At 41.3% G+C, this 25,007-nt stretch overlaps 1 protein-coding gene and 1 long non-coding RNA gene across 2 annotated transcripts in view; both read right to left on the minus strand.

Annotated features, from left to right (window-relative positions):
- The window catches only part of LOC308691076 (diamine acetyltransferase 1-like), a gene marked incomplete at its 5' end in the record, with an annotated part of 32,178 nt that extends 7,474 nt beyond the window's left edge, over positions 1 to 24,704 (minus strand). The window contains 2 exons of the mRNA XM_081365948.1: positions 24,364 to 24,415; positions 24,639 to 24,704. Coding sequence (XP_081222074.1) covers positions 24,364 to 24,415; positions 24,639 to 24,704 — 118 coding nt within the window. The remainder of the gene's footprint in view (positions 1 to 24,363; positions 24,416 to 24,638) is intronic.
- LOC308691078 lies at positions 471 to 13,117 on the minus strand. The gene is made up of 5 exons (XR_014030233.1): positions 11,953 to 13,117; positions 11,439 to 11,514; positions 8,758 to 8,863; positions 6,169 to 6,258; positions 471 to 1,535 (listed from the first exon to the last, which is right to left on the minus strand). It is a non-coding gene; the product is annotated as an uncharacterized lncRNA (long non-coding RNA).
- Positions 24,705 to 25,007: the final 303 nt, after the last annotated feature.

The raw sequence follows: 25,007 nt of genomic DNA on the forward strand, positions 1-25,007 counted from the left end.
ATCATTACTCCAGTCTTCAGTGTCACACACTGTAAAAAATGATTTGTTAGTTTGACTAAAAAAAGTAAGTTACCGGTACCTGGTTGCCTTAAAATTGAGTTCATTGAAACTAAAAATGTGAGTTTTTACAGCAAGTAATTTTGTTGTTTCAACTATTGTTTTGTTATTTGAATCAAAGATTATTTTTTAACTTAACGTTGATTTGTTGTCATAATTTAAGATTAAATATTGTATCAACTTATTCAAGCAATGAAAGGGATTAAGTTAACTTAAAAATTTAAGTTCATTCAACTTAACTTAATATTATATGAACAAACTATTTTAAGTTAACTCAACTTAATCTTAACTACATATAGTTTGTTGTAACAAGTTTACACGATTGCCTTAAAATTATGAGTTAAGTCAACTTCAACACAACATGACAGATGCTTTTTTGTTCGAACAAATTCTGGAATAACAGAGCACACATAAACCATAACTTTAACATTTATTATAACATTCACAAAAATATTAATTCATTGAATTGTCTGACAAGTACATCTTAGTATAAATGAGTATGACAGAATTAACTGCTGCTTGAATAAAAACATTAAAACACATTAAAGCAACAGGATACAAGCTGCTGCTATAAATGTCAAGCATGTGTGAGAATAAACAAATGTCAGTGTGATGACATTAACATCAGCTTGAATTAAGGGCAATAGAATTAAAAACAAAAAATAAATAAAATGTATCTGTTCAATAAAACAAAACAAGTTTGGAGTATGCGAGTATGTACAACCTCATAAAGTGAATGAAATGAGAAAACTGTTGACAAGCAAACCACAAATATCAGGCCACTATTCATAACAAATCTCAATGAATATTAAAAAGCATTTCTCAAACAACATTAATAGGGTTAGTTCACCCAAAAATGAAATTTGTCATTACTCACCTTCATGACGTTCCAAAACTGTAAGACATTAATTTGTCTTTGGAACACAAATTAAGATATTTTTAATGAAATCTGAGAGCTTTTTGTCCAGCCATTGACAGCCTATGCAACTACCACTTTCAAGCCCCAGAAATGTAATAAAGACATCATAGAAGTAATCCATGTGACTCCAGTGGTTTAACCTCAAGTTTATGAAGCGATGTGAGTGCTTAGTGCAAAAAATATATATATTTACAAAATATTAATCTATCAATCTCCAACGCACATTCAGGTTTTTTTTTTTTTTTTTTGTGCAAACAAAGCACTCACTTCATAAACTTGAGGCCGAACATGCCTCACCACCAATTTTGATGAACACTTTTTGGAGTACTTCAAATGTATATTTGACCTCCTTGGGCTAAGTGATATTCAGAGCATAAAGAAGCCCCATTAGTACAGCAAAGGCATTTGACACGTCCTTTAAGCCATCAATCACAATCTCCTCCTCTAACACCACAGCCACATCAATTATTTCCTTTGGGAGGAGCTTTGCAGTGTTCTCCTCTGTGACCACCAAGAGTCCAACATTCATCCCCTTCACCACCTCTTCCTCATCAGTTGGCTAATTAGAGAAAAAGGAAATTACTATGAATCATAAAATTACAAAATTACAAAGCATTTGTAGGTTAACAATGAATGAGTTTTAAACTGAGGCGAGCCTGCATAGTCCATAGAATCTATAGTACAATTAATGGTAAATGTTCTTTAATGTTTTAATTATTTTAAACCAATAATGCTTTAATAAATTTAGGTCTTGGCCACGTCAGTTTAAAAAAGCTTAAAATTATTTCAGTTACTCCAAATAACTTTACATTCTACATGGGGTAGACCCCCTCCCCTGAAAAAAAGAAAAAGCATTGGCCAAACCCAGAAAAAAACAAAACAGATATGATGCTAATAATGTCACACAAATTATTTTACTGAAAAACGTACTCGGTTACTAATGTAACCTCGGTTCTCTCTAGAAGAGGGAACGAGTATTGCGTAAGAAGCTTACGCATCGGGAAAGTCTTCTTTCTTCGAGATCTGAAGCCAAAAAATTATCCTTAATTTTGTATTCATTGTCAACGCAGTGCAGCAGCCGACAGACCTAGGCAGGCTGTATAAGCGTGCTCATTGGCTGCTCGGCGGCAACTGCTTAAGCCTATAAGTGAGCGCTCTGAACGCGGCAACCAATGAGGGTTCGCGCCCTCCACACCCTTCTAACCGTCAGAATGGGTGTGGCCAGCGTGTATAAATTCAGTGCTCACAGGCTAAAATTCTGGTTTTCGCAGTCTGAAGCGCAAAAGCTCGTGGCGCGACACGGCAGGTTACGCAATACTCGTTCCCTCTTCTAGAGAGAACCGAGGTTACATTAGTAACCGAGTACGTTCTCTTACGAGAGGTTCTCTCGTATTGCGTAAGAAGCTTACGCATCGGGAACCCCTTGTCAACGCCGTGTGCGCCGAGCATCCAGCCCATGAATCCCAGGGAAACCGGGGAAAACACTCTGCTGGGAAATGTGGCCGGTCGGGGAGACGGGCCAGCGCAGTACAAGCACTTCATGCAGCATATGAAATAGAGCGGCGCGGCCGGTCTATAAGCATATAACAGTACAAACAGTAGGGCCGGCAGAGCGAGCCCATACAGTACTCATAAGGGTAGGAGAAGAACGACATAGTCGGTCTCACATGAAGAGAAAAATTCCCGCGCGACAGAGAGGAATACGGGCGGCCAGCAGTGCGGGCCAGCACCGATAACAGCGCGTAACGGGAAATAGGAAACAGAGCGGATCAGCCGGTCTGAGTCAAACACTTCACCCTGAGTAAAGTACCAGAATAGCGCCAGCATATGAACGTAGTCTGCACACGAGAACTGGACAGAGCATACATGTCACTTATACTGAAAATATTTTTGCCTGTAGGGCAGGAACTTCCAGGTTATAAAACCTCACGAATGTTGACGGGGAGGCCCAGCCCGCCGCCATACAAATATCGTGGATAGAAATTCCGCTGGACCAGGCCCACGACGAGGCCATGCCTCTAGTGGAGTGGGCTCTGATGCCCAGAGGGCACTGCAGGTGTCTGGAGGCATAAGCTGCTGCTATCGCGTCCACTATCCACCTGGACAAGCTCTGCTTCGAGGCGGCAAGACCCTTGGTGCGTCCGGCGAAGGAAACAAAGAGCTGCTCTGAATGCCTGAAAGTGGCGGAGCGCGTGATGTAAACTCTCAGCGCCCGTACAGGGCATAGGAGGTTATCACTGTCCCCACTATCGGATGCTGGCAGAGCCGAGAGGGAAATAACTTGTGCCCTAAACGGGGTTCCAATCGCTTTGGGGATGTAACCGTGTCACGGTCTGAGAATGACTTTCGAGTCATTCGGCCCGAACTCAAGACATGCAGGGCTAACAGATAGCGCGTGCAAATCACCCACTCGTTTGACTGAAGACAGAGCTATCAGAAAAACGGTTTTAAGCGACAGATACTTTAGATCCACGGATTAAAGCGGTTCAAAGGGAAAAGCCTTTAGGGCCGCCAGGACCAAGGACAGATCCCATGAAGGAACCGAGGGGGGCCGCGGGGGATTCATCCGTCTAGCTCCTCTGAGGAAGCGGATAATGAGCTCATTCCTTCCCATTGCCCGGCCGCGCGTCGTCTCAGCGAACGCTGCAATAGCGGCCACATATACTTTGAGCGTGGAAGGGGATCTGCCCTTTTCCAACAGCTCTTGTAAGAAGGAGAGCACCCGCGGGACCCCGCATGCACGCGGATCCAAGCTTTTAGTAGCGCACCATTTAGAAAACACCGACCATTTAGACGCGTAGAGCCGTCTCGTGGAGGGGGCTCTAGACTGTGTGATCGTGTTCACGACCCCTTCTGACAGGTCAACGGGTATCCGTTGATCACCCATGCATGCAGCGACCAGCGCTCTGGATGGGGATGCCAGATCGATCCACCGGCTTGGGAGAGGAGATCCTTTCTCACCGGGATCGGCCAAGGGGGTGAGTGCGACAGCCTCACTAGCTCTGGGTACCAAGTTTGGTTTTCCCATCGCGGGGCTATAAGAAGCACTGAGTGGTGCGTTTCTCTGATCCTCGAAATGACCTGTGGCAACAGGGAGATCGGAGGAAAAGCATACAGCGGGAGGCTGGGCCATGTCTGGGACAGCGCGTCCTCGCTCTTCGAATAAAACTTCGAGCATTGAGCATTGTCTTTCGACGCAAAGAGGTCGATTTCCGCTCTGCCGAATAGGGGCCAGAGAAACTGGACTGTCTGGGGGTACAGGGACCATTCTCCCGGGGGAATGTTGTCCCTGGACAGTCTGTCTGGACCGACATTCAGGTGGCCCGGCACGTGCGTGGCTATCAGCGAGGCCAGCGAGCGGTAAGCCCACACGAGAAGGCGTTCTGTCAGCCTGCACAGATTCCTGGATCTGACACCGCCCTGTCGGTTCACATAGGATACCACGGACATGTTGTCCGAGCGGACTAGCACATGGTGATCCCGTATGAATGGGAGGAAGCGCCTGAGCGCGTTCTCGACCGCTATCATCTCCAAACAGTTTATGTGGAGGCATTTTTCCTGGTCTGACCATAGGCCAAAAACCGGTTTGCCCTCGAAGAGAGCGCCCCAGCCTGAGGTGGAAGCGCCCGTCGAGATAACTTTGCGGTGTGAGATAGCTCCCATTGTCACTCCCCGCTGGTACCAGTCGGCCGCTAACCAGGGCTTCAGAGCTGAAACGCAGCTCTGAGTCACTCTGATGCGGATACCGCCGGAAGCCCATGCTCTGTGAGGCACTCGGGCATTTAGCCAGCGTTGTAGCGGGCGCATTCGTAAAAGACCCAGCCGCAGCAGTGCTTCATACAACTCAGTAACCTCTGAAATGTTTTGAGAGGTACGGTGCTGCCCGGCCAGAGGGACGCGGCCAGGCGTCGAATGCAGCGCGCGCGCTGTGTCGACAGGCGGGCCGTCATCACTACAGTGTCCAGATCCAAACCCAGAAAAGAGGTTGATTGACTGGGCACCAGCGAGCTTTTGGTCCAAAGACAGGCCGAACGGCAGGACGGTGTACTGATATACCTGACCGTCGAAGGCGAATCTCAAGAATGGCCTGTGACGGGGTATTATCTGGATCTGAAAGTACGCGTCTTTTAGATCGAGAGATATAAACCAGTCCCTCGGGCGAATTTGCGCCAGAATTTGTCTGGTTGTGAGCATTTTGAACGGTCTTCTCATAAGAGCCTTGTTCAAACGTGTCAGATGCAAAATTGGTCTGAGAGCTCCGTCCTTCTTGGGAACGAGGAAATAACGGCTGTAAAAGCCCGACTCGCTCATAGAAGGGGAAACCGGTTCTATAGCCCTTTTGCACAGAAGTGTAGCTATTTCTGTAGCGTTTTACTGAGCACCCGTTCTGATGCGCCTGGAATAGCTTCCAACGCTTTTGCGTGTGCAGCCAGGGGCAGAATGGCGCATCGCGGGCTCAAAAACAAAAAACGCCTCGTGCTCTTTTAGAATACACACAGTAACAGTAATAATGTAAAGGATATGTCTCCGGATAGCGTAGCAGGCACGGATGGCTGAAGGCGGCGAAGACGGCCGGCTTCCTCAGGCGCTGTCCTAAGCTTGCTGGTCGCTGGTTTCAACGGCGGCGGCTCTCAAGATCCAGCGATGCAAAGAGCTTCGCTGAAGACAAGAAAATCAGAATTTTAGCCTGTGAGCACTGAATTTATACACGCTGGCCACACCCATTCTGACGGTTAGAAGGGTGTGGAGGGTGCGAAGCGCCCTCATTGGTTGCCGCGTTCAGAGCGCTCACTGATAGGCTTAAGCAGTTGCCGCCGAGCAGCCAATGAGCACGCTTATACAGCCTGCCTAGGTCTGTCGGCTGCTGCACTGCGTTGACAATGAATACAAAATTAAGGATAATTTTTTGGCTTCAGATCTCGAAGAAAGAAGACTTTCCCGATGCGTAAGCTTCTTACGCAATACGAGAGAACCTCTCGTAAGAGAACTAGAACTTTTAGCTTTGCAGTCCAACAAAGTGCAATGTGTCGATAAAATATTTTAAAACACAAAAATAGACTTTTCTTGGTCTGGACGACATATCGTTTAAGCATCGATACTATGATATGTTTATCTGCGATAGCCAGTAGAAAAAAATCCTTAGCATTGAGCCCTGACTTTATTGTATTAAAACAAACATGATATTTACATACCTCACAAATTTTTATGAACTTGGAGGGTTCCTCTTTAAGGAAGTAAGGAAACCCAAAAAGGACAACTGCTTTTCTATGTTGGTTTGAGCTCTGCAATGAAAAACATTGTTTTAAATAAAAAGGCACCGAGGCTAAAAATCAAGTTGCGTTTCCACTTTCAGGCCAATCTCCACAGTGATTCCCTCAAACCCACCCTTAACATGGCTCCATAGAACAACATCAGACAATCCCACCATTTCACCAGCTAGATCGCAAAATGAGCATGACAGATGCAAACGTTTGGTCTTTACTTAAAGACTTGAGATTCTAGTATCGATATTTGACCAGTGTTTTACAATAAAAATGTTACAGTGACATTAACTTTTTAATGTGTCAGGAGTGCTTATCAATCATTCTGAATCAAATTATAAGATCTGAAGAGGTTTTAACGATCTCTCCCGTCTCACTATACTGTTATCCTTTCTGCTAGAGCAAGAGGGAGCTCACGAGCAGAAAACAGGAGTTATTAGTTATACAAGACTCCCGGAGTAAGTGCGTGTTTTTATGACATAGCCTATGTGGATGCATTAGTCCGGTATCAACAAATGCACAGGGAAGAAAGAGACATAAAAATATGTGTATCTATTATCGCAATGGTTAGCATAAGTAGCCTTTAGCATCACATATACTTTATATACAGTATATATATATATATATATATATATATATATACATACATACAGGGGCTGTATATATATATATATCAGGGGCTGGTGTGGGTAATAAGATAACATGATTCGATACAGAGAATAAATGTATATTTTAGGCCTATATGCAGGGGGCAGACTGGTTAAAAAATTCAGTCCTGGCACTGTTGCCACACCAGCCTATATTACCACACAGACACACACATTAAAATGTGAGGTAGTTAGGGGGGTTCGGGGGCATGCTCCCCCGAGAAAATTTGGATTTCTCGGACCTACATATGTGCATTTTAAGGTGTTTGAAGGCCAACATTTTTTGATAACAATAGCTTTAAAAGCATGTCAGTGGGCAGTATACATAAATTATTTGTAAAGCAGATAACAGATTCTCAAACATGAGAATGAGGATAAATGTTGAAATGAATGATCCACACTAGAAAATGGAAATGCAAAATGTTTCTGCTTATAGTTGACAATACACAATCACATATCCCAAACAGGAATGGCCTTAAATGAGAAATCTTTCGAGGATTATTTTGCATAGATGTAAACTTTTTAGCATTAAAGTTTGGTTTCAGCAGCTTGTTTCTTTATTGAGTTAATCAATGTTTTTGGCACTATTAAATCAGTTCAATTAAATTTCAATTGTTCTCTCATAAAGACAGTCACTTGTCGCCACCTACTGGCTTAATGATGCAAGTTGCGCAAACACAGACAAGCGGAGTGATACAAACTGTGAAAAGGCTGATGCTGGTGAAATATTCGAACACATTCGAGGACCATATATATATAGGCTACATATCAGAGTTAAATAGGAATACATTGTAATAATGTTAATCAAGCAGCCTAAATCACACGACTGCGCAGCAATATTTAAGCTCATTATACAAATGAAATAATACAGATCTAGACAAATTGGGTTAAAAGGATGTCATGAACGATCATTTAGGCTAGATGTAGGCCTATTTTTCACATTTTTGGTCACAAAATATTTAGTCAGTTTTGATGACTTTGCAATATTGATAAAATATTAGAATATTAATAATGAAAAATGAGTAGGGCTACGCCAAAATGTGTAACTTATGTAGCCTACAAAGGAATACAAAAGCCCCGACATAGAGTTTTGACGCAGCTTTAATCTCCCTTTTGGTTATTTCAATACTTAATTGACGACAGAACACGATTTTACATGCTAGTTTATTTTGCGTGATACAGGGCGCGCCGCATTTGCGCGTGATTGAAGAGTGCGCCGCGAGCAAACGGCTGATACGACAGTAAGTTAGTTTTTCTGAGTTTTACTGACATATAGCCTGACAACATGTGGTCTGACAGAAGACTGTGCGGCGGTGCTGACTGCGTTTTTTTAAATGATTTTTTTCATTGCTGTGAGATTGTTTGCTGTTGCGCGCAAATCCTGGAGATGAACTTGGATAGCTAGATCGCTCACGTGGTGCGTCTCTGTGTGAGAGTAACCATAGTAACTTTGATCTGCTTGAACACATTTTAATCGTCTTTAATACATGATTGATTCCGAAGGATATATTAAAAGACCCGGTCAATTTTTTTAAATACAAAATTAATCAATAATAATTATCAATAAATTCAATTTTTTGAGATCCGGGGCTATAAAAAAAAACATCCGGGGCTTCCACTAGGGGGTACTAATGCAATGGGTAGTGCAAGTACAACGGTTCGGGAGAGGAGAATAAAGAACGCACATGGTGTGTAGAAACGAATCTTCTGTGTTGGTTGTCTGTGCAACAAGGTAAACGAAACATGGTACCAGGAGAAATCGATTAACAGTGGTAAAATGAGTGTAAATAGCATTCGGCAGCCAAACGAGCTGAATCTGAGCGGAAATGTCCATGCAAACTGGAAATCCTTCAAATAGAGCTTTGAGCTGTACCTGTTAGCGACAGGGCTGGAGAGGGATAATGACCGCAGGAAGATTGCACTGCTTCTCACGGTGGCGGGCCGATCCGCGATAGATGTCTACAACACGTTCCAGTTCTCTGAGGAGGAGAAAGATAAGTATGATGTTGTTATGACAAAGTTTGAAGACTATTGTACACCAAAGAAAAACGAAACGTACGAACGCTATGTTTTCCGTAATCGGATGCAGAAAGATGGACGACTATAGAACAGTACGTGACAGATTTACGTCTGAAAAGCCAATCGTGCAACTTTGAGAGTTTGTCTGATTCGATGATCAGGGATCAAATAGTCACTGGCATTCTGGATAAGAAAGTAAGAAGACAGTTACTCGGAGAGACTGAATTGACTTTGGATAAAGCAATTCGCATCTGCCAAGCGTCAGAGAGAGCGAACGTGCAACTCAAATCATTCGACGCGGAAAGTGAGTCTGCAGCAACAATGATCGATGCCGTGCACGAACGCGCAAAGAGAACTGTTAAAGATAAACACTGCAAACCGAGACGAAAAGAGAGTAAGGACTGTTACAGATGTGGTACCAACCATGCACCACAGAAATGCCCAGCTTATGGCAAAGACTGTCGCAAGTGTGGAGGAAAAAATCATTTTGCAAGATGCTGCTTGACTAAAAAGAAAGTTCGAGTAGTAGCTAAGGACACTAGTGACAGTGATGAGGACGAGCAGTTCTTTGTGGAGGCTGTGGTGGATGAAGTGAGCACCAAGGACGAGTGGATAGCTCATCTAGATGTCAATGGAGTGACTGTACCCTTTAAACTGGACACCGGGGCACAGGTGAACCTTCTGCCAACAAAAGATTTCTACAGATTGAGGAAAAAGCCAAAGTTCAAGACAAAAAGATAAATATACGAACTTACAATGATGAGCCGATTCCCACAAAAGGGGTATGTAGGATCACACTTACAGCAAAAACAGGACAGACTGTGAATGTAATGTGTGTACTGGTAGAGGGTAACAGACAGCCTATACTTGGGCTGAAGGCCTGTGAAAATTTGGGGCTCATAAAGAGAGTTCATGTGATCAACAGTAAAGCAGTTACACAGAGTGACACAGCTGAGAAACAGAATGAGATGGTAACTACTGTTAAAGAGATAGTTAAACAGTACCAAGATATGTTTGATGGAGTGGGCTGTTTACCAGGCAAACACAAAATACAGCTGAAGGAAAATCCTCAAGCAGTCATACATCCAGCCAGAAAGGTGCCAGTAGCTCTCAAAGAAAGGCTGAGATCTGAATTGCAATCCTTGATGGAAAAGGATATAATAAAAAAAATTGAGGAACCAACAGAGTGGGTAAATTCCCTGGTAATTGTGGAGAAAAAAATGGAGATCTCAGACTTTGTATAGATCCTAGAGATTTAAACAAGTGGATCAAAAGAGAGCATTACAAGTTGCCAACAAAGACTGACATAACAAGTACAATGTCTGGTGCACGTTATTTCTCCAAACTCGACGCATCATCAGGATTTTACCAAATTGTCCTGTGTGATGATGGGCTAGGTTAATTACATCATCACTAGGGTGCCAGCCTAAAGCTTGTTGTATTTTGTGTGTTGACAATGGGTATGTTGATGGACAGTTCCAAGATCATGTGTTCCATGTGTTAATGTGGTGAAGGATACAAGAGCCCTTGTTTGTTAAATTATTTATTGTGTAAGTTTGCATTTTACAGCACATATTAGATCTTGGCTCTCTAATCCAGTGTTTAGAGGTGGGTTCTGGTAGTGCGCATATCCGGAACGTACCATTTTACAAAATGGAGGGAGACATGAGTGCTATGAGGTGTTAATGTTTGAGTGTTTGTTATGCATGTTATGTATGTTTGTATTTTGGTTACTTTAGGAAAAAAATGAGTTTATGAGAATGTATATTAGTTATGTAGCTACAAATGTTTTGCTGTGAAAGTCTGTTGTGTGATTTGGAGAAAGGTTCCCCCCGTGCATATGGTTTGATCCACCAGTGTTTGGGCGGGAAACTTGTGTATTTAAACAAAGGTCTGAGCAGAGTAAAGGGGGTTGCATCCTGTGATTTCTGTGCAAACATTTGAACTTGTCTGAGGTGAGACATGCTGTTACCAATGTGGATGTGCCACTAGGCATTGTTTAGTGCCAGTTTTGCTGCTCACAGCATTTTATTTTTGGTTTTGTAACACCAGTGTTTGTTGCATTAAGTGTTTTTTTTTTTTTTTGTTTCTTTTGTTTCTTTGTTTATTTTTGAGCACCTTGTGGACTGCTTCTTGAAGATGCAACTTCTAAAATAAATCACGTCTGGAATTTTGAAAACCACTCCCTTGTACTGAGCCTTCCTATCTTCTCCCAGGCCTTTCGGCATTTCTCTACATGACATCCTGGATGAAGAAAGTGCTAAACTGTGTACTTTCAACACACCCTTCGGGCGGCACGGTTTCCTTCGCTTACCTTTTGGTATCTGTTCAGCGCCAGAGGTATTTCATAGAACAGTGCAACAGCTGTTTGATGGAATGGAAGGTGTGGGAGTTTTTCTTGACGACATAATATTATGGGGGAAAACGCAAAATGAACATGACAAAAGACTCTGTGAAGTGTTAAAACAAGCACAGAAGTCAGGACTGAAACTAAACAGACAGAAATGTGAGTTTGGAGTGACTGAGATCACTTACCTCGGAGATAAGCTATCCGCAGCAGGAATACAGCCAGACCCAGAAAAAACACGAGCTGTAGTTGACATGCCAGCACCTAAAGACAAAACAGAGTTACAGAGAGCATTGGGGTTAGTCAATTACATGAGTAAATTTATACCCAAACTTTCTGCCAACACAACAGCAATGCGTAGTTTGCTTGAGAAAAAGAGTGAATGGCAATGGGAGTACCAACATGCACGAGAATGGGAAATGCTTAAGAACAGCCTCATCAAAGAGCCAGTGCTGAAATTCTATGACCCAGAAAGACCGGTCAAAGTGTCGACCGATGCATCAAAAGATGGACTTGGTGCAGTATTACTCCAAAAACATGGGACAGAGTGGTTTCCTATTGCTTATGCATCACGCACAATGACAGTAGCAGAGAGAAATTACGCACAGATTGAAAAAGAGACATTAGGCGTAGTTTTCGGCTGCGAGAAGTTTCATGAGTATGTGTATGGCAGGGAAGTGATGGTGGAGACTGACCACAAACCTCTGATAGCAATATCAACCAAGGCCCTGGGTGATGCACCACCACGCATCCAACGTCTTCTGTTGCGTTTGCAGAAGTACCATTTGACGTTTGAGTTTACTCCAGGTAAACTTTTGATAGTGGCCGATGCTCTTAGCAGAGCCAGCCTGCAACACACTGGTAAAAGTAGCACGGAAAATGATGTACAAATTCATGTGGATTGTGTTGTGGGCCAGATACCTGTGTCCAAACAGAAGTGGGTGGAGTTTGCAGACGCGACAGCAAGCAACAGCGTATTGCAAGAAGTGATTTGTAAAATCAACTCACCGGAAGATGAGATGCTACCAAGCCCGTATCAGCATTTCAGGGATGAGCTTTCTATCATTGATGGAGTCCTTCTGCAAGGAAGTAGGATAGTTGTCCCTAGTACGATGAGACAACAAATGACAGAACTTGTACACGAAGGTCATATGGGCATCGAAAAATGCAAACGACGTGCCCGAGACGTAATGTATTGTCCCTATACGAATAGAGATGTAGAAACATGTGTACAACGCTGTGAGATTTGTCAGCAACACTGATACAAACAGCAAAAAGAGCCGCTGTTACCTCACTTTAAACCATGCGAGCCTTGGAGGAAAGTGGGAGCTGATTTGTTCCAGCTGAATGGGAAAGATTATATAGTTGTCATGGATTACTACTCCAACTATCCAGAGTTTGCATTGTTGACGGACACCTCCACAAAGCATGTGATCTCGCATGTATTGGCAATCCGTATCTTATTTAAACCAAGTTTGCCATCATGCACACAGGTAGGGGTGAAGTTTCTACGCAGACACACAAAGATTTTCCAGATATTGTTACAGTTGAGGTTTGTAGTTTATTGTAATTGTTATTGTACAAACAGATGAACATACCAGTTGATTTCCTGTTCCCAGTTGTTAACGTGCCGTGACCCGGATCAGTAATCCATGCTCTGTGGTCTGGTAAGAACTGTGTGTGCTCCCCCTACCTGTGGCTATCACTTCCTGTCACCTATGCCCCCTTTTATACAACCATGTGCATCGAATCACTGTCACCCAGTGTCCAAAATATAAATATAAATATATCCAAACAAAATAAAATATTATGCAAACAATAAACATAAATGGCTCCTACACACCGGCCCCTAATTGTCTTATATAACAAATAACAATTACCAAAAAATAATGAAAGGAGCTATATACATTATACACTTTTTTTATTTTTGTTTGGGCCAGAGGTGTCCAGAACATGGCACATGGTGGGATCTGGTCTTTACCATCAGTCCTTCTCAATCTCAGTCTCTTTAATCAGACATATCTTTGTTATTGGTCTTTCCAATATATTGTTTTTTGTCTGAAGCCGAACGGTACGCACAAGGCCTTGTGCATCTGCTTTCGTCTCCAGTATTCTGCCCATTAACCAGGAGCCTCGTGGTGCAGTGGAGTCAACCACCACAACTATGTCACCTGGAGCAAAGTTCCTTTTTACCTTTGACCACCGCTGACGTTCTTGGATTAAAGGTAAGTACTCCTGTGTCCACCTTTTCCAGAAGAGATCTGCCATGTATTGTACTTGTCTCCATCTGCGCCTTAGGTATAAGTCCTCTTTTACGAAGAGTCCAGGCGGTAGCATTGGCTTGGTTTTCAACAGAAGAAGGTGGTTTGGAGTGAGTGCTTCCAGGTCCATTGGGTCCTCAGAAAGCTTTGTAATGGGTCGATCATTTAAAATTGCTTCAACTTCACAAATTAAAGTTTGCAACCCTTCGTCATCCAGAACTTGTTGGCTAAGAACAGAGTGCAGTACATTTCGAACCATGCGGATCAAACGCTCCCATACACCACCGTGATGCGATCCTGCTGGGGGGTTAAAGTACCATTTTATTCCCTTCTGAAGCATAGCAGTCTGGATTTTGTCCTGATTCAAAGCATTGAGTGCTTCTCTCAGTTCTCTTTCAGCTCCAATAAAATTTGTGCCATTGTCTGATCTTAAAGACAACACTTGACCTCGTCGACAAATAAATCTTCGTAATGCATGGATGCAGGAATCTGTGTCAAGACTATGTGCGTTTTCTAGATGTACTGCCCTGCTTGCCATGCAGGTGAAGATTACGCCATATCTTTTAACAAGACTTCGTCCTCTCTTGATCTCTATAGGACCGAAGTAGTCTACTCCAACATTTGTAAATGGAGGCTTGTCTGGTAGAATCCTTTCCAGGGGTAAGTCTGCCATTTTCTGCTCTCCAACTCTTCCCCGCTGTCGTTTGCACACAACACAATCTGTTATGATCCTTCTTGCTGCTGAGTTAGCTATGATAATCCAGTATTTTTTACGGAGTCGAGATAGCATATGATTTCTTCCACCGTGGCCAAGTTGTTCATGGATATGTCGTAGCAATAGTGTGGATATGTGCAGGTCTTTCGAGAGAATAACTGGATGCTTGGCTTCTTCAGGCATCGCTAGTCTACTCAGGCGACCACCTACTCTCAGAAGTCCATCATCCAACACCGGGTCCAGTTTGTACAGATTACTGCTTCTTTTAACTCCAATTTTACCAGCCTCTAGCGTAGATAGTTCTTCTTCAAAGCTTTGTCTTTGACTGAAAGAAATAACTGCACGTTCTGCATGCATCAGATCCTCAGGATTTAAACACTGTCTTTGGAGTGTTGCTTTAAAAGCTTGCATCTCCTTTAGTTGGCTGAACTCATCTTTAAAGTTACTCGCAGCAGTCTGAATCTCCTTTCTTTTTCTAGTCAGCAGTAAGATAGTTGTTTTTACTTTAAGTAGCCAAGCTACAGCTGTCATCAGACTTCTCCATGAAGAGAAATAACTTATCAGAGAGCTGGTGGGGTTCAATGGACCTTTAACAATGAGGTTGTTTGTGATGTCTTGCTTGACTTCCGGATCATTGGCAGAGATTACAGTTTCCAAATGAGGTTTCTGCCATTCTCTGTCTGGTTGACAGAGAAACTCTGGTCCCTTGATCCATCTTTTGCAGCTTAAGAAGCGATTTGCTGTTAGCCCCCTAGAGGCTTCATCTGCTGGATTTTCCCTGGTGCTAACATATCTCCATTGTGACACATCGGTAGTATCCCTTACAAAGGAGATCCTATTTGCTACGAATGTTCGGAAACGTTTGGTTTCATTGTTGATATATTTCAGCACTGTTGTGCTATCAGTCCAGAAGATGGATTTGTTCAGCTGAAGCTGTAATTCCTTCCGAAGCATTCTGTCAACTTTGACAGCTAGAACTGCAGCTGTGAGCTCCAATCTGGGAATCGTTACTTGCTTTAATAGTGATACTCTTGCTTTCCCTATCATGAAAGCAACATGCACCTCTTCATCATTGTTTTCCAGTCTAAGATATGAAATTGTACCGTATCCACTTTCGCTTGCATCTGAAAAGTGGTGCAACTCTGCATTTCTGATTTGACCAAATCTTGTGGGCTTCATGCAACGGTCCACTCTAAACTCTGTCAGCTTGTTCAGATCTGCCAACCATCCTGTCCACTGCTGAGAAACAGTTTGGGGTATGTTTTCATCCCATCCAAGGTTTTTTTTACAGAGTTCCTGCATAATCAGTTTGGCTGGCAGAATAAATGGTGCTAGGAATCCTAAAGGGTCGTATACAGAGCCAACCACAGACAAGATGCCACGTCTGGTGTATGCTCGTGGCTGTGAAGTAATTCTGAACATGAACACATCTGTTTCAACGCACCAGTGCAAACCTAGTGCTCTTTCCATCGGCAGGTTGTCCCTGTCCAAGTCCAACTCTTTTGTCTCTTTGGTTCTGTATTCTTGTGGAATGGATGCCAATACTTTACGGCTGTTGCTGATCCACTTTGACAATACGAAACCCCCTTTCTGGCAGAGAACAGTCAGGTCTCTTACCATAAGAACAGCGTCCTGTTCTGTGGACATGGATTTTAAGCAATCATCTACGTAAAAGTTGTTCTTTACGGTGTCTGTAACCTCTGCTGGAAAGTGAGCTTTGTTATCTTCAGCGGTCTTTCTTAGTGCAAAGTTTGCACAACTCGGTGATGACACTGCTCCAAAGAGGTGTACTTTCATCCGGTATTCGACGAGATCCTGCTGCACATCACCATCAGGCCACCATAGGAATCGCAGATAGTCAATATGTTTTTCTGACACTTTGACCTGGTGAAACATTGCTTTGATGTCAGCCATCAGGGCAACCGGCTCTTGTCTGAATCTGATGAGTACTCCGATGAGTGAGTTGGTAAGATCTGGACCCTGAAGCAATTGTTCATTGAGTGATGTTCCCTTAAAGCCAGCACCGCAGTCGAAGACCACTCTTAAGGTTCCTTTCCTTGAGTGATACACCCCGTGATGTGGGATATACCAGAGATCCCCATCATTACGATTCAGTTGATCTACTGGTATCATTTCAGCATAGCCGTTGTCGATCATTTCTTTGAGAAAAGTTGTATATTCATTGTGAAACATCTCATTTTTACCAAACTTGCGTTTCAGACTTTGGATGCGCTGCTCTGCTATGCAACGGTTATTTGGCATGCTGGGATTTTTTTGCTTGAAAGGTAAGTCTAGGCAGTAGTGACCATCTGTCATTTTTATTGAGTGATTCACCATATCCAAGAATTTAATCTCTTCTCTGGACATTTCCTCTGTTTCCTTGCTGGTTACTTCATTGAAATCATGATTGTATTGTTTAACCAGTAGCTCCTCTAGATTCACAATAGACATTTGATTGACAGCAGCAACAGGGCAGCCATTCTCATCCCTGACGTTGTTGTCTCCTCTCAAGGGACCATAGATGACCCACCCCAGTAGGGTCCTCACAGCGTATGGTCCATCCCCTTGGCTATTGACCACCTCCCAAGGTTCCAATACCTTAGAAGCATTTGTGCCAATGAGCAGGTCAATACCGGCGTCTATTTCATGAATCTTGACATCCTTCAAGTAAGGCCATTGAGTCAGGTCTTCTTTTCTTGGAATGTTGAGCTTGGAAACAGGCATGGTCTTATGTGTAAATACATTGGACAGTTGTATGAAATCATTTTTGTCCAGACTTGATACCTCTAAACCTGAGATATGATGACTGGTCACAGGTTTCTCTTGGTTCATTGTACGCAGAAGAATGCTTGCCTTTTGTCCTGTAACATTCAATCTTCTCATCAAGCTTTCTGTGCAGAATGTAGATGAGCTTCCATGATCCAAAAATGCATAAGTTTGCAACACTGTGTCTCCCTTGGGAGTCTTTACTTGTACTGGAACGATAGAGAAGAGACAGGCCTCTTCACCGGCCCCAATATGCCCACATGTATGAGGTGAGAGAACGGCATTGCTCCCAATTGATTTCTCATTCAGTTCTGCATTCTTTGTCCTTTTGTTCAATGTGAAGTATTTCAGGATGATTTTTATTGCACACGTCACAAGTCAGACGACTATTGCAGTCTTTGCTCATGTGTCCTACCTTCAAACATCCAAAACAGACTCCCCTTTTCTTTAAGAAGTCTATTTTTTCCCTGTGCATCTTTTTCCTTATTTGTGGACACTGCACCAATGTGTGACCACCTCTATCACAGAACAAACAGCAATTTTGAGAATTAGTGGCAGATACATTCTTCATTCCATTTGTTGTAATTGTTTCTTGTTTTTCTGTTTCTACAGGTGTTACAGTAGTTGCAAAGCTGCTTCCTCTTTGTCTCGGCTTTTCTCTTGCTTTGACAAAGGTGGAGCTTTTGACAGATGTAATTGTCTTAGCATCCTGGATATTTCCAAAAAGTGGATCTGACAATATCTTCACTTGTCTCTCTATGAAGTCTACCAAGTCAGAGAAACTAGCTCGACGTCCATGTTGTTCTTGGAGCTGACATGCCCTATTCCTCCACTTGTCTCTGAGCTTGTAAGGCAGTTTCAGAAGAATGGTCTTCATACTGGAAGCAACATTCAACTCCTCCATATAGGTGAGCTGTCGCATTACATTGCAACAACCTCTCAGGAATAATGAAAACGCTTGCAATGCTTTCACATCCTCTGGCTTGATCGCTGGCCAGGCAAATGCTTTGTCCATGTATGCTGTGGCAATCTTATGTTCATTACCAAAATGTTCTTTAAGCAGATCTTTTGCTCTTTTATAGCCCTCAGCTGAAGGCAAATGTTGGCAGCTGTGGACTAAATCTTTTGGATACCCTCTGGTGTATTGCTCTAGGAAATGCAGACAGTCACTGTAGTCATCGGTCTTTCTTACCACTCCTCTCTCAAATGCCCTGATGAAAACTCCATATTGCAATGGATCACCATAAACAGGAATATCTCTTGGTGGTAAAGTAGAAGAGAGATTTTGTTGAGTGAGAAGAGCTGTGATGTCACTTTGCCTTTGAATTATGTGATAGATATCACCTTGATTTTTATCTTTAAATACAGGTTGTTGTGTTAGATGAGTCATTTGCTGAGCTCTAGCAGATGGTCCATCAGCTCTTTCCTTTGGTCGAACAACCTGTTGCCGGGAAGAAGATTCAGTTCCCATCCGCACATTCTGTCTTTGTTGCACTTGATCAGGTAAATAGGTCTTTGCATGTGGATTTAATTTGACTGACGTTTCCTTTTGAGCAGTTCCTTTTCTCAAATACGAGTTCATCCCATCAGATACTCTTGAGCTGTTTCTTGATCCCATTGATTCAAGTACATTAATTTTTGCAGTGGTTGCTGCCAGTTCAGTCTCTAATTCCAATTGTTCTTTCTTCCTTTTCAGTTGCTCTTCCTGTGCCTCAAGGTCATGCCTTTTCTGCAGAGCGGCAACCCGTTCCATGAGAGCAGCCTTTTCTGCCTGAGCTTTAATGCGAGCAGAGGATGTTGAAGATGCACGTGATGAAGAACTTGATATGTGGTTTGATTTATGTTTTGACACATTAGAAACACTGTCATCCGGTCCAATGTCATCTGTGTTTACACTTTCAGCAATGGTGTGTTTTTTATGCCACCCAACCTCTGACAACCACACATTTACATCTTGTATAAAACCATCAAAAGTTTCCATTTTTTGTTGAAACCAATGATTTTGCCTTTCAAGTTAATTTTCAGGCAGTGGTAACTTCACCAATGACTCATGGTTTCTTTTGGCTTCATCACAGATGTTGATTAATTTAACCAAGTTAGATTGCACTTCATTTGCATTCTCCTTTGATTTCATGAGCTCTTTCAGCAATTCCATTAACTTCTTAGCTTGTTTACATTTCAAGTTTCTTATTTTCTGACAGTTTTCAATGAACATTTCCAAACCTTTAGCAGTGTGTTTAATAACCCTTTTTTCTTTTTCAGAATCCAGTGCAACATCGCCATCTTGTGACCGAACATCAGACATGACAATGGACATATTTGTTTCACTTTTAGCGTGATCCAGTAAACCACACGGCAATCACAGAAGGTTTCAGACAGCTGATATTGTGGTGACAGTATATGCTTCAGTCAACTAGGTCCATTAATGTAGCTGTTTCTGGCTTTTCCAATAAAGCTTAATGTTGCACATACCCCTCTGCCTGCGCGTTGTCATTCGGAGTTTCCAATCTCCGTCAATCAGCTCCGCACAGGTGGCGTCAATGTTCCGTTGATTGGGAATGACGGCATCCAGTCATGAAAGAAAACAATCAGTTCTTCCGTGGAAACAATCTTTATCTAGTTCCAATACTTTTACAGGCTCAATTTTCACTCATAGAGCAAAGTTCTTACTTATGTATTGGCAATCCGTATCTTATTTAAACCAAGTTTGCCATCATGCACACAGGTAGGGGTGAAGTTTCTACGCAGACACACAAAGATTTTCCAGATATTGTTACAGTTGAGGTTTGTAGTTTATTGTAATTGTTATTGTACAAACAGATGAACATACCAGTTGATTTCCTGTTCCCAGTTGTTAACGTGCCGTGACCCGGATCAGTAATCCATGCTCTGTGGTCTGGTAAGAACTGTGTGTGCTCCCCCTACCTGTGGCTATCACTTCCTGTCACCTATGCCCCCTTTTATACAACCATGTGCATCGAATCACTGTCACCCAGTGTCCAAAATATAAATATAAATATATCCAAACAAAATAAAATATTATGCAAACAATAAACATAAATGGCGCCTACATCGCATTTAAAAAAAATTTTTGCGAGACATGGAATCCCGGTCACTTTAGTCAGTGACAACGGACCTCAGTTCAGTGGGCTGACATTCAAAGGGTTTGCAAAGCAGTATGGATTTGAGCACATAACATCAAGTCCATATTACCCACAGTCAAATGGGTTAGCCGAAAAGGCGGTGCAGATTGTGAAACGTCTGCTGCGGAAAGCAGCTGAAGCTGGGGAGGATCCTCACCTTGCTATTCTGAACTACAGGTCAACACCTTTAGAGCAGGGGAAATCTCCAGCAGAACTACTGATGGGTAGGAAGCTGAGGACAAAGTTACCCTCAGCTGAACATTTGCTACAAAGGAAAAAACAATCTGTGCCAAGGAAATGCAGCTCTGGGGTCACCTACAACAAAACTGCAAAACCTTTGCACCCACTGGAATGTAAAGATTTGGTGCGAGTAAGATGTGACGGTAAATGGGGACCAAAAGCGAAAGTTCTGAAAGAGATCATGCCTAGATCTTACGAAGTATTCACAGAGTATGGTAATACTCTTCGCAGAAATAGGAGGGATTTGCTGAAAATTCCAAAAACAGAATTCAATGTGGATGATGGGAGCAATTCTTTGGCTTCAAAAGGACATTGCAGTGAGAGAGATGTTGGGCAGAAGAGTCCCCCGAAGAAAAGCTTTGCAGATAGTACGCTATCGTCATCCTTGAATGCAGAAAAGCTAGTGAGACCAAAATACTTATTGAAGAGTGTTGAGTGTTGATATGTGACACGTTGTTCAATAGTTCAAATGATGTAGTAAAACAAAAAACAAAAACAAAAAAAAAAACAACAGGAAGTTTTCTGAAAGAAGTTTTGTTAATTTTATTATTTGACTTACATTGGAATATGTATAAAAAAAAAAAGGAAGATGTACTGATGCGTGCCACTAGGGGGTACTAATGCAATGGGTAGTGCAAGTACAACGGTTCGGGAGAGGAGAATAAAGAACGCACATGGTGTGTAGAAACGAATCTTCTGTGTTGGTTGTCTGTGCAACAAGGTAAACGAAACAGGTATGCCTGTATATATATATATATGTATACACCTCATACAGTGATCAGAATCTCCATCGAATCGCAACACTCGCTGGTGTCTGAAAGTGAGTTTTGAACTGAAAATTGCTAAAATTTTCTTAAATGTTGAAGTTAGCTGGTCGCCTGATAAAATAGCATGATAAATTTATTTTATAAAATAAAAAACCTCCAAAAAGCACAGATGAGGCCTGATCAAGCCCTGGAAGTGAAAGTGGAAGCGCGACTGGTCTTGGCACGCATGCTTGATTTTGGCCCGGTAGTCAAAACAAAGAGTATAGAAGTAACAAGAGGCGAAACTCAATGGAACGTTCCATTGCAACAAACTCCCCCATGCGCAGAGCTGCAGCTCCGCCATCTTGGACTGAACGCAACACAGCTGTCATAGAATTGAACGATACCGGGTTCAAATTCGCGGTTAAATTAACTAAAAAGTAGTTTCTAGTTTTTAATATCTCTAGAGCAGACATCCCATGTCTCCCGGAAGATCCGGGAGTCTCCCGCATATTGATAGCGGCTCCCTGATTCCCGCAAATTAGCTAAAACCACCCGGAATCTAGAGCGAGCGAGCAAGAGCGTGCAGCTCCAAACCGTGTAACGTTAGAGCACACAGCAGAAAGGGTGAGGGAGCGAGAGATATCAATCAACATATCAACCTAAAATGTGGAACACAACTTGTTCAGATTTTTTGCTTTTATTTTCTTGCAGTTCTAGAGTAAACTGTATTTTGTAATATATATATTTTATATAAAATATAAATAATTATATTTTTAAATTTGTACATTTTAATAAACTCAAACTTATAAAACTTTTTTCTGTTTCACTTTCATAATTTATTTCACTTCAACAATAATCTGACAAATTAAAACAAGACCAACCATAGGTATAAATTCCAAAGCATTCTTGAATTACAACCATTTAAGTTTGTGAATTTCATGTTTATGCGAAAAAAAGGTGACAGTTAAAGGGTTAATTTAGTGATAACAATGAATTAATAAAGCGGTCATTTGCCAGGTTAGGTGTTCATAATTCATATATCTCTGAAAGTATGCGATTTAAAAAGCCCATTTCGAGTCTTGACAATTTCGACCAAATGTATAACATTAGCAAACTGTAACTCCGGTTATGGGATAGCTTACATTAACGTTAACTCACAGCACCTGTTATCGTTGACGTTAGCTCACTTTAAAGTTAATAAAACCTTTTCTACTTTACCTCTCTGGATCTTTGGGGAATCTATTAAATGCTAGTTGATTGGTTGTACACTGGTGGTTGTTGCAGTTGATGGCAGAACACTGTTTTCTTTGTTTCCAATTATTTCCAGACATAATGTTAATGCTGTACAGTAGTTGTGCTAACGGTAAAGCCGTTGGTTCAGTCCAAAATGTCAGCCGCGCTACCGAAGCGCCACCTAGTGGCTGTTGTCAAAACTGCAACGGAGTTTCGCCTCTTGTTACTTCTATACTCTTTGGTCAAAACACGCCTATGCTGTTGCATGGAAATTTTAATTAATCAGGCATGTGACACTGGAACCATTTTTCTAAAAATAAATTAATTAACATTTACTTAGGCTATCATCTTCAAGAGACTGAATCAGGGTCTTGAGTTCTCCAATGTCTTTGGCTTGGTACAACCGCAAAAATCCTTTCAGGTACTCATCAAGCCCATGGAAAAAGGTCGCCTTAAGGTCTGTGGACACTATGCGTCGAAATTCTGCAGCAATCTAGTAAAATGCCAGACCCACATTTCTCAATAATTAGGTCACCTTTTCAGTTTTCAAAAGAGTACGTAAACGTGCAGACTGCCTGTAGTTTTGGTAATGGTTGTCTGCAAGTTAGACCACTGTTGTACTGTGTGAAGAGTTTTGACAAAGTAACCCAAGTATGGAGAAATGGGTTCTAAAGATAAAAATAAATAAGTGTTTTAAGTTTTAGAATAGGTAGTTAAAAAAAGACTCTTTAAAATGCAAGGCAATAGCCGTATTACAACAGTAATCCATGTTTTAGTAAAGAATGATAACCTGTCTCTAGGTAAATAAAGCAGGCCATCTGCTCCTCACATCTTTAACCTGTTTAGGATCTGTTCACTCATAATCTCTAAAATGTAAAAAACGTAAAAAAGGCTCATGTGTGAAAGCAACTACGTTAACATTAAACCACTAACGTTAACGTTAACGTTATATTAAAATGGACTCAATGGAAACGGGTCAACGAAAGAGGACGACATTTCTGAGGCAAAATTTTAATACATTTAAACCATTTTCGGACTTTTTGCCGCTTAGGAAATACATTAAATTAATCTTAGACAAAACCAGTTGAGATTAATTATTACTTACCATAAACAGCCTAGAAGAAAATGGCGCCTTCCCGTTCAGCTGTTCCGAGTTAACTTATGTGTATTGGCAAACATGTTCAAAAGCTCAACACGTCTGAAATATCGTATACAAAGATTAATTTAACACTTAGCCTATTGCTTAAGAAGCATAAGTATAACAGTTCAATCTCTATTACTTATTGCCGTTTCCTTCTCTTAAGGTAACTTAACTTAAACTGAATGCATTATATTTAATGAAAAATAACTAAAATATTATTATTTATCGGGATTATTTTAAGGTTGAAACGCTTCACTAACAGCCTTACTAAATTGTAAAGATAAGAAACACACTATTTTAAAATAACTTCAATGGAAACTTCTGGAATTTCTGAGGCAAAATTATTACTTATATATATTTAAACCTTCTTCTGAATTTTCGCTGCCTAGGAAATAAATTAAATTACCCTTAGACAAAAACAGTCTATTAAGACATTGAATTTGAAAATGACTTACCATAAACCGCCTTTCCTTGCTTTTGAAGAAGATGAGGAGAAAATCGCGCCCTCTGGCGCATGCGCAGGGAAAATTAAGTCTAGTGAACTATCTATTAGTAGAATCAACTAATGTTTTTATTTTATATCAGTGCATTGCTGACAAACCATTAGTTTAATAAACCTTAACTAAAAATGTTTGTTATCTGAACAACATTAGTGCATCTAAGTTGATTTGACAAAAGAAAATATGTTGTGTTAACAAATCATGGAAATATTTTTTACAGTGCATGATCCATTAAATCTTTAATTGTAATGTTTTACCATATTACAGTCTTTACTGTATTTTTATTAAATAAATGCAGCCTTTGTGAGCAGAAGAGACATTTTTCATCTTAATTATTCCAAACTTCTGACAGTCAGTGTACTTACCTTTTTCAGTCAGAATAACTTGATCTTCCATTTTCTCAAATTTTGCCAGTTCCTAATACAAAAGATACATATTCAGGTTAAAAATTATGAAGTTAGGATTACTAACTACTAGTGCTGTCAAATCGATTAATCGCGATTAATCGATTTGACAGCACTATTAACTAGTACTGAAATTCTTCAGATCTCAACATCGCATTTGAGCTCACAAACACATCTTTATCGTCAGTATCTTGTATTAACACAGCATCAGTCAGGTTTAAAACTGAGTTTATCACCTTTATGAGTCGCAGTATGTCAGACACGTCCTTGGGCTCGGCTTTCCGTAATATAAAATTGACCATTTTCTTCTTTTACTCTTTTTTCCTTTGCACACTAGTCCTCTGTACACTGAAAAAAATGATTCGTTGAATTTAATAAAAAAAAAATATCATAAGTGGTTGCACACAATTGATTTTAGCTACATTTAAACAAATGCACATTAAGAACTCACTCAATTTTAGTTCAGCTTAATGCATTTGTTTAGATGTAGCTCAAATCAATTGTATGCAACCACTTACCATAAAAAAATTGATTAAATTCAACTAATAATTTTTTTCAGTGTAGGCTATGTGAAAAGTAGTAAGATTTGTTTCTTCATCCGCCTC

Source organism: Scardinius erythrophthalmus, assembly GCF_964197995.2.
Source record: "Scardinius erythrophthalmus genome assembly, chromosome: 5".
NCBI classification, from domain to species: domain Eukaryota; kingdom Metazoa; phylum Chordata; class Actinopteri; order Cypriniformes; family Leuciscidae; genus Scardinius; species Scardinius erythrophthalmus.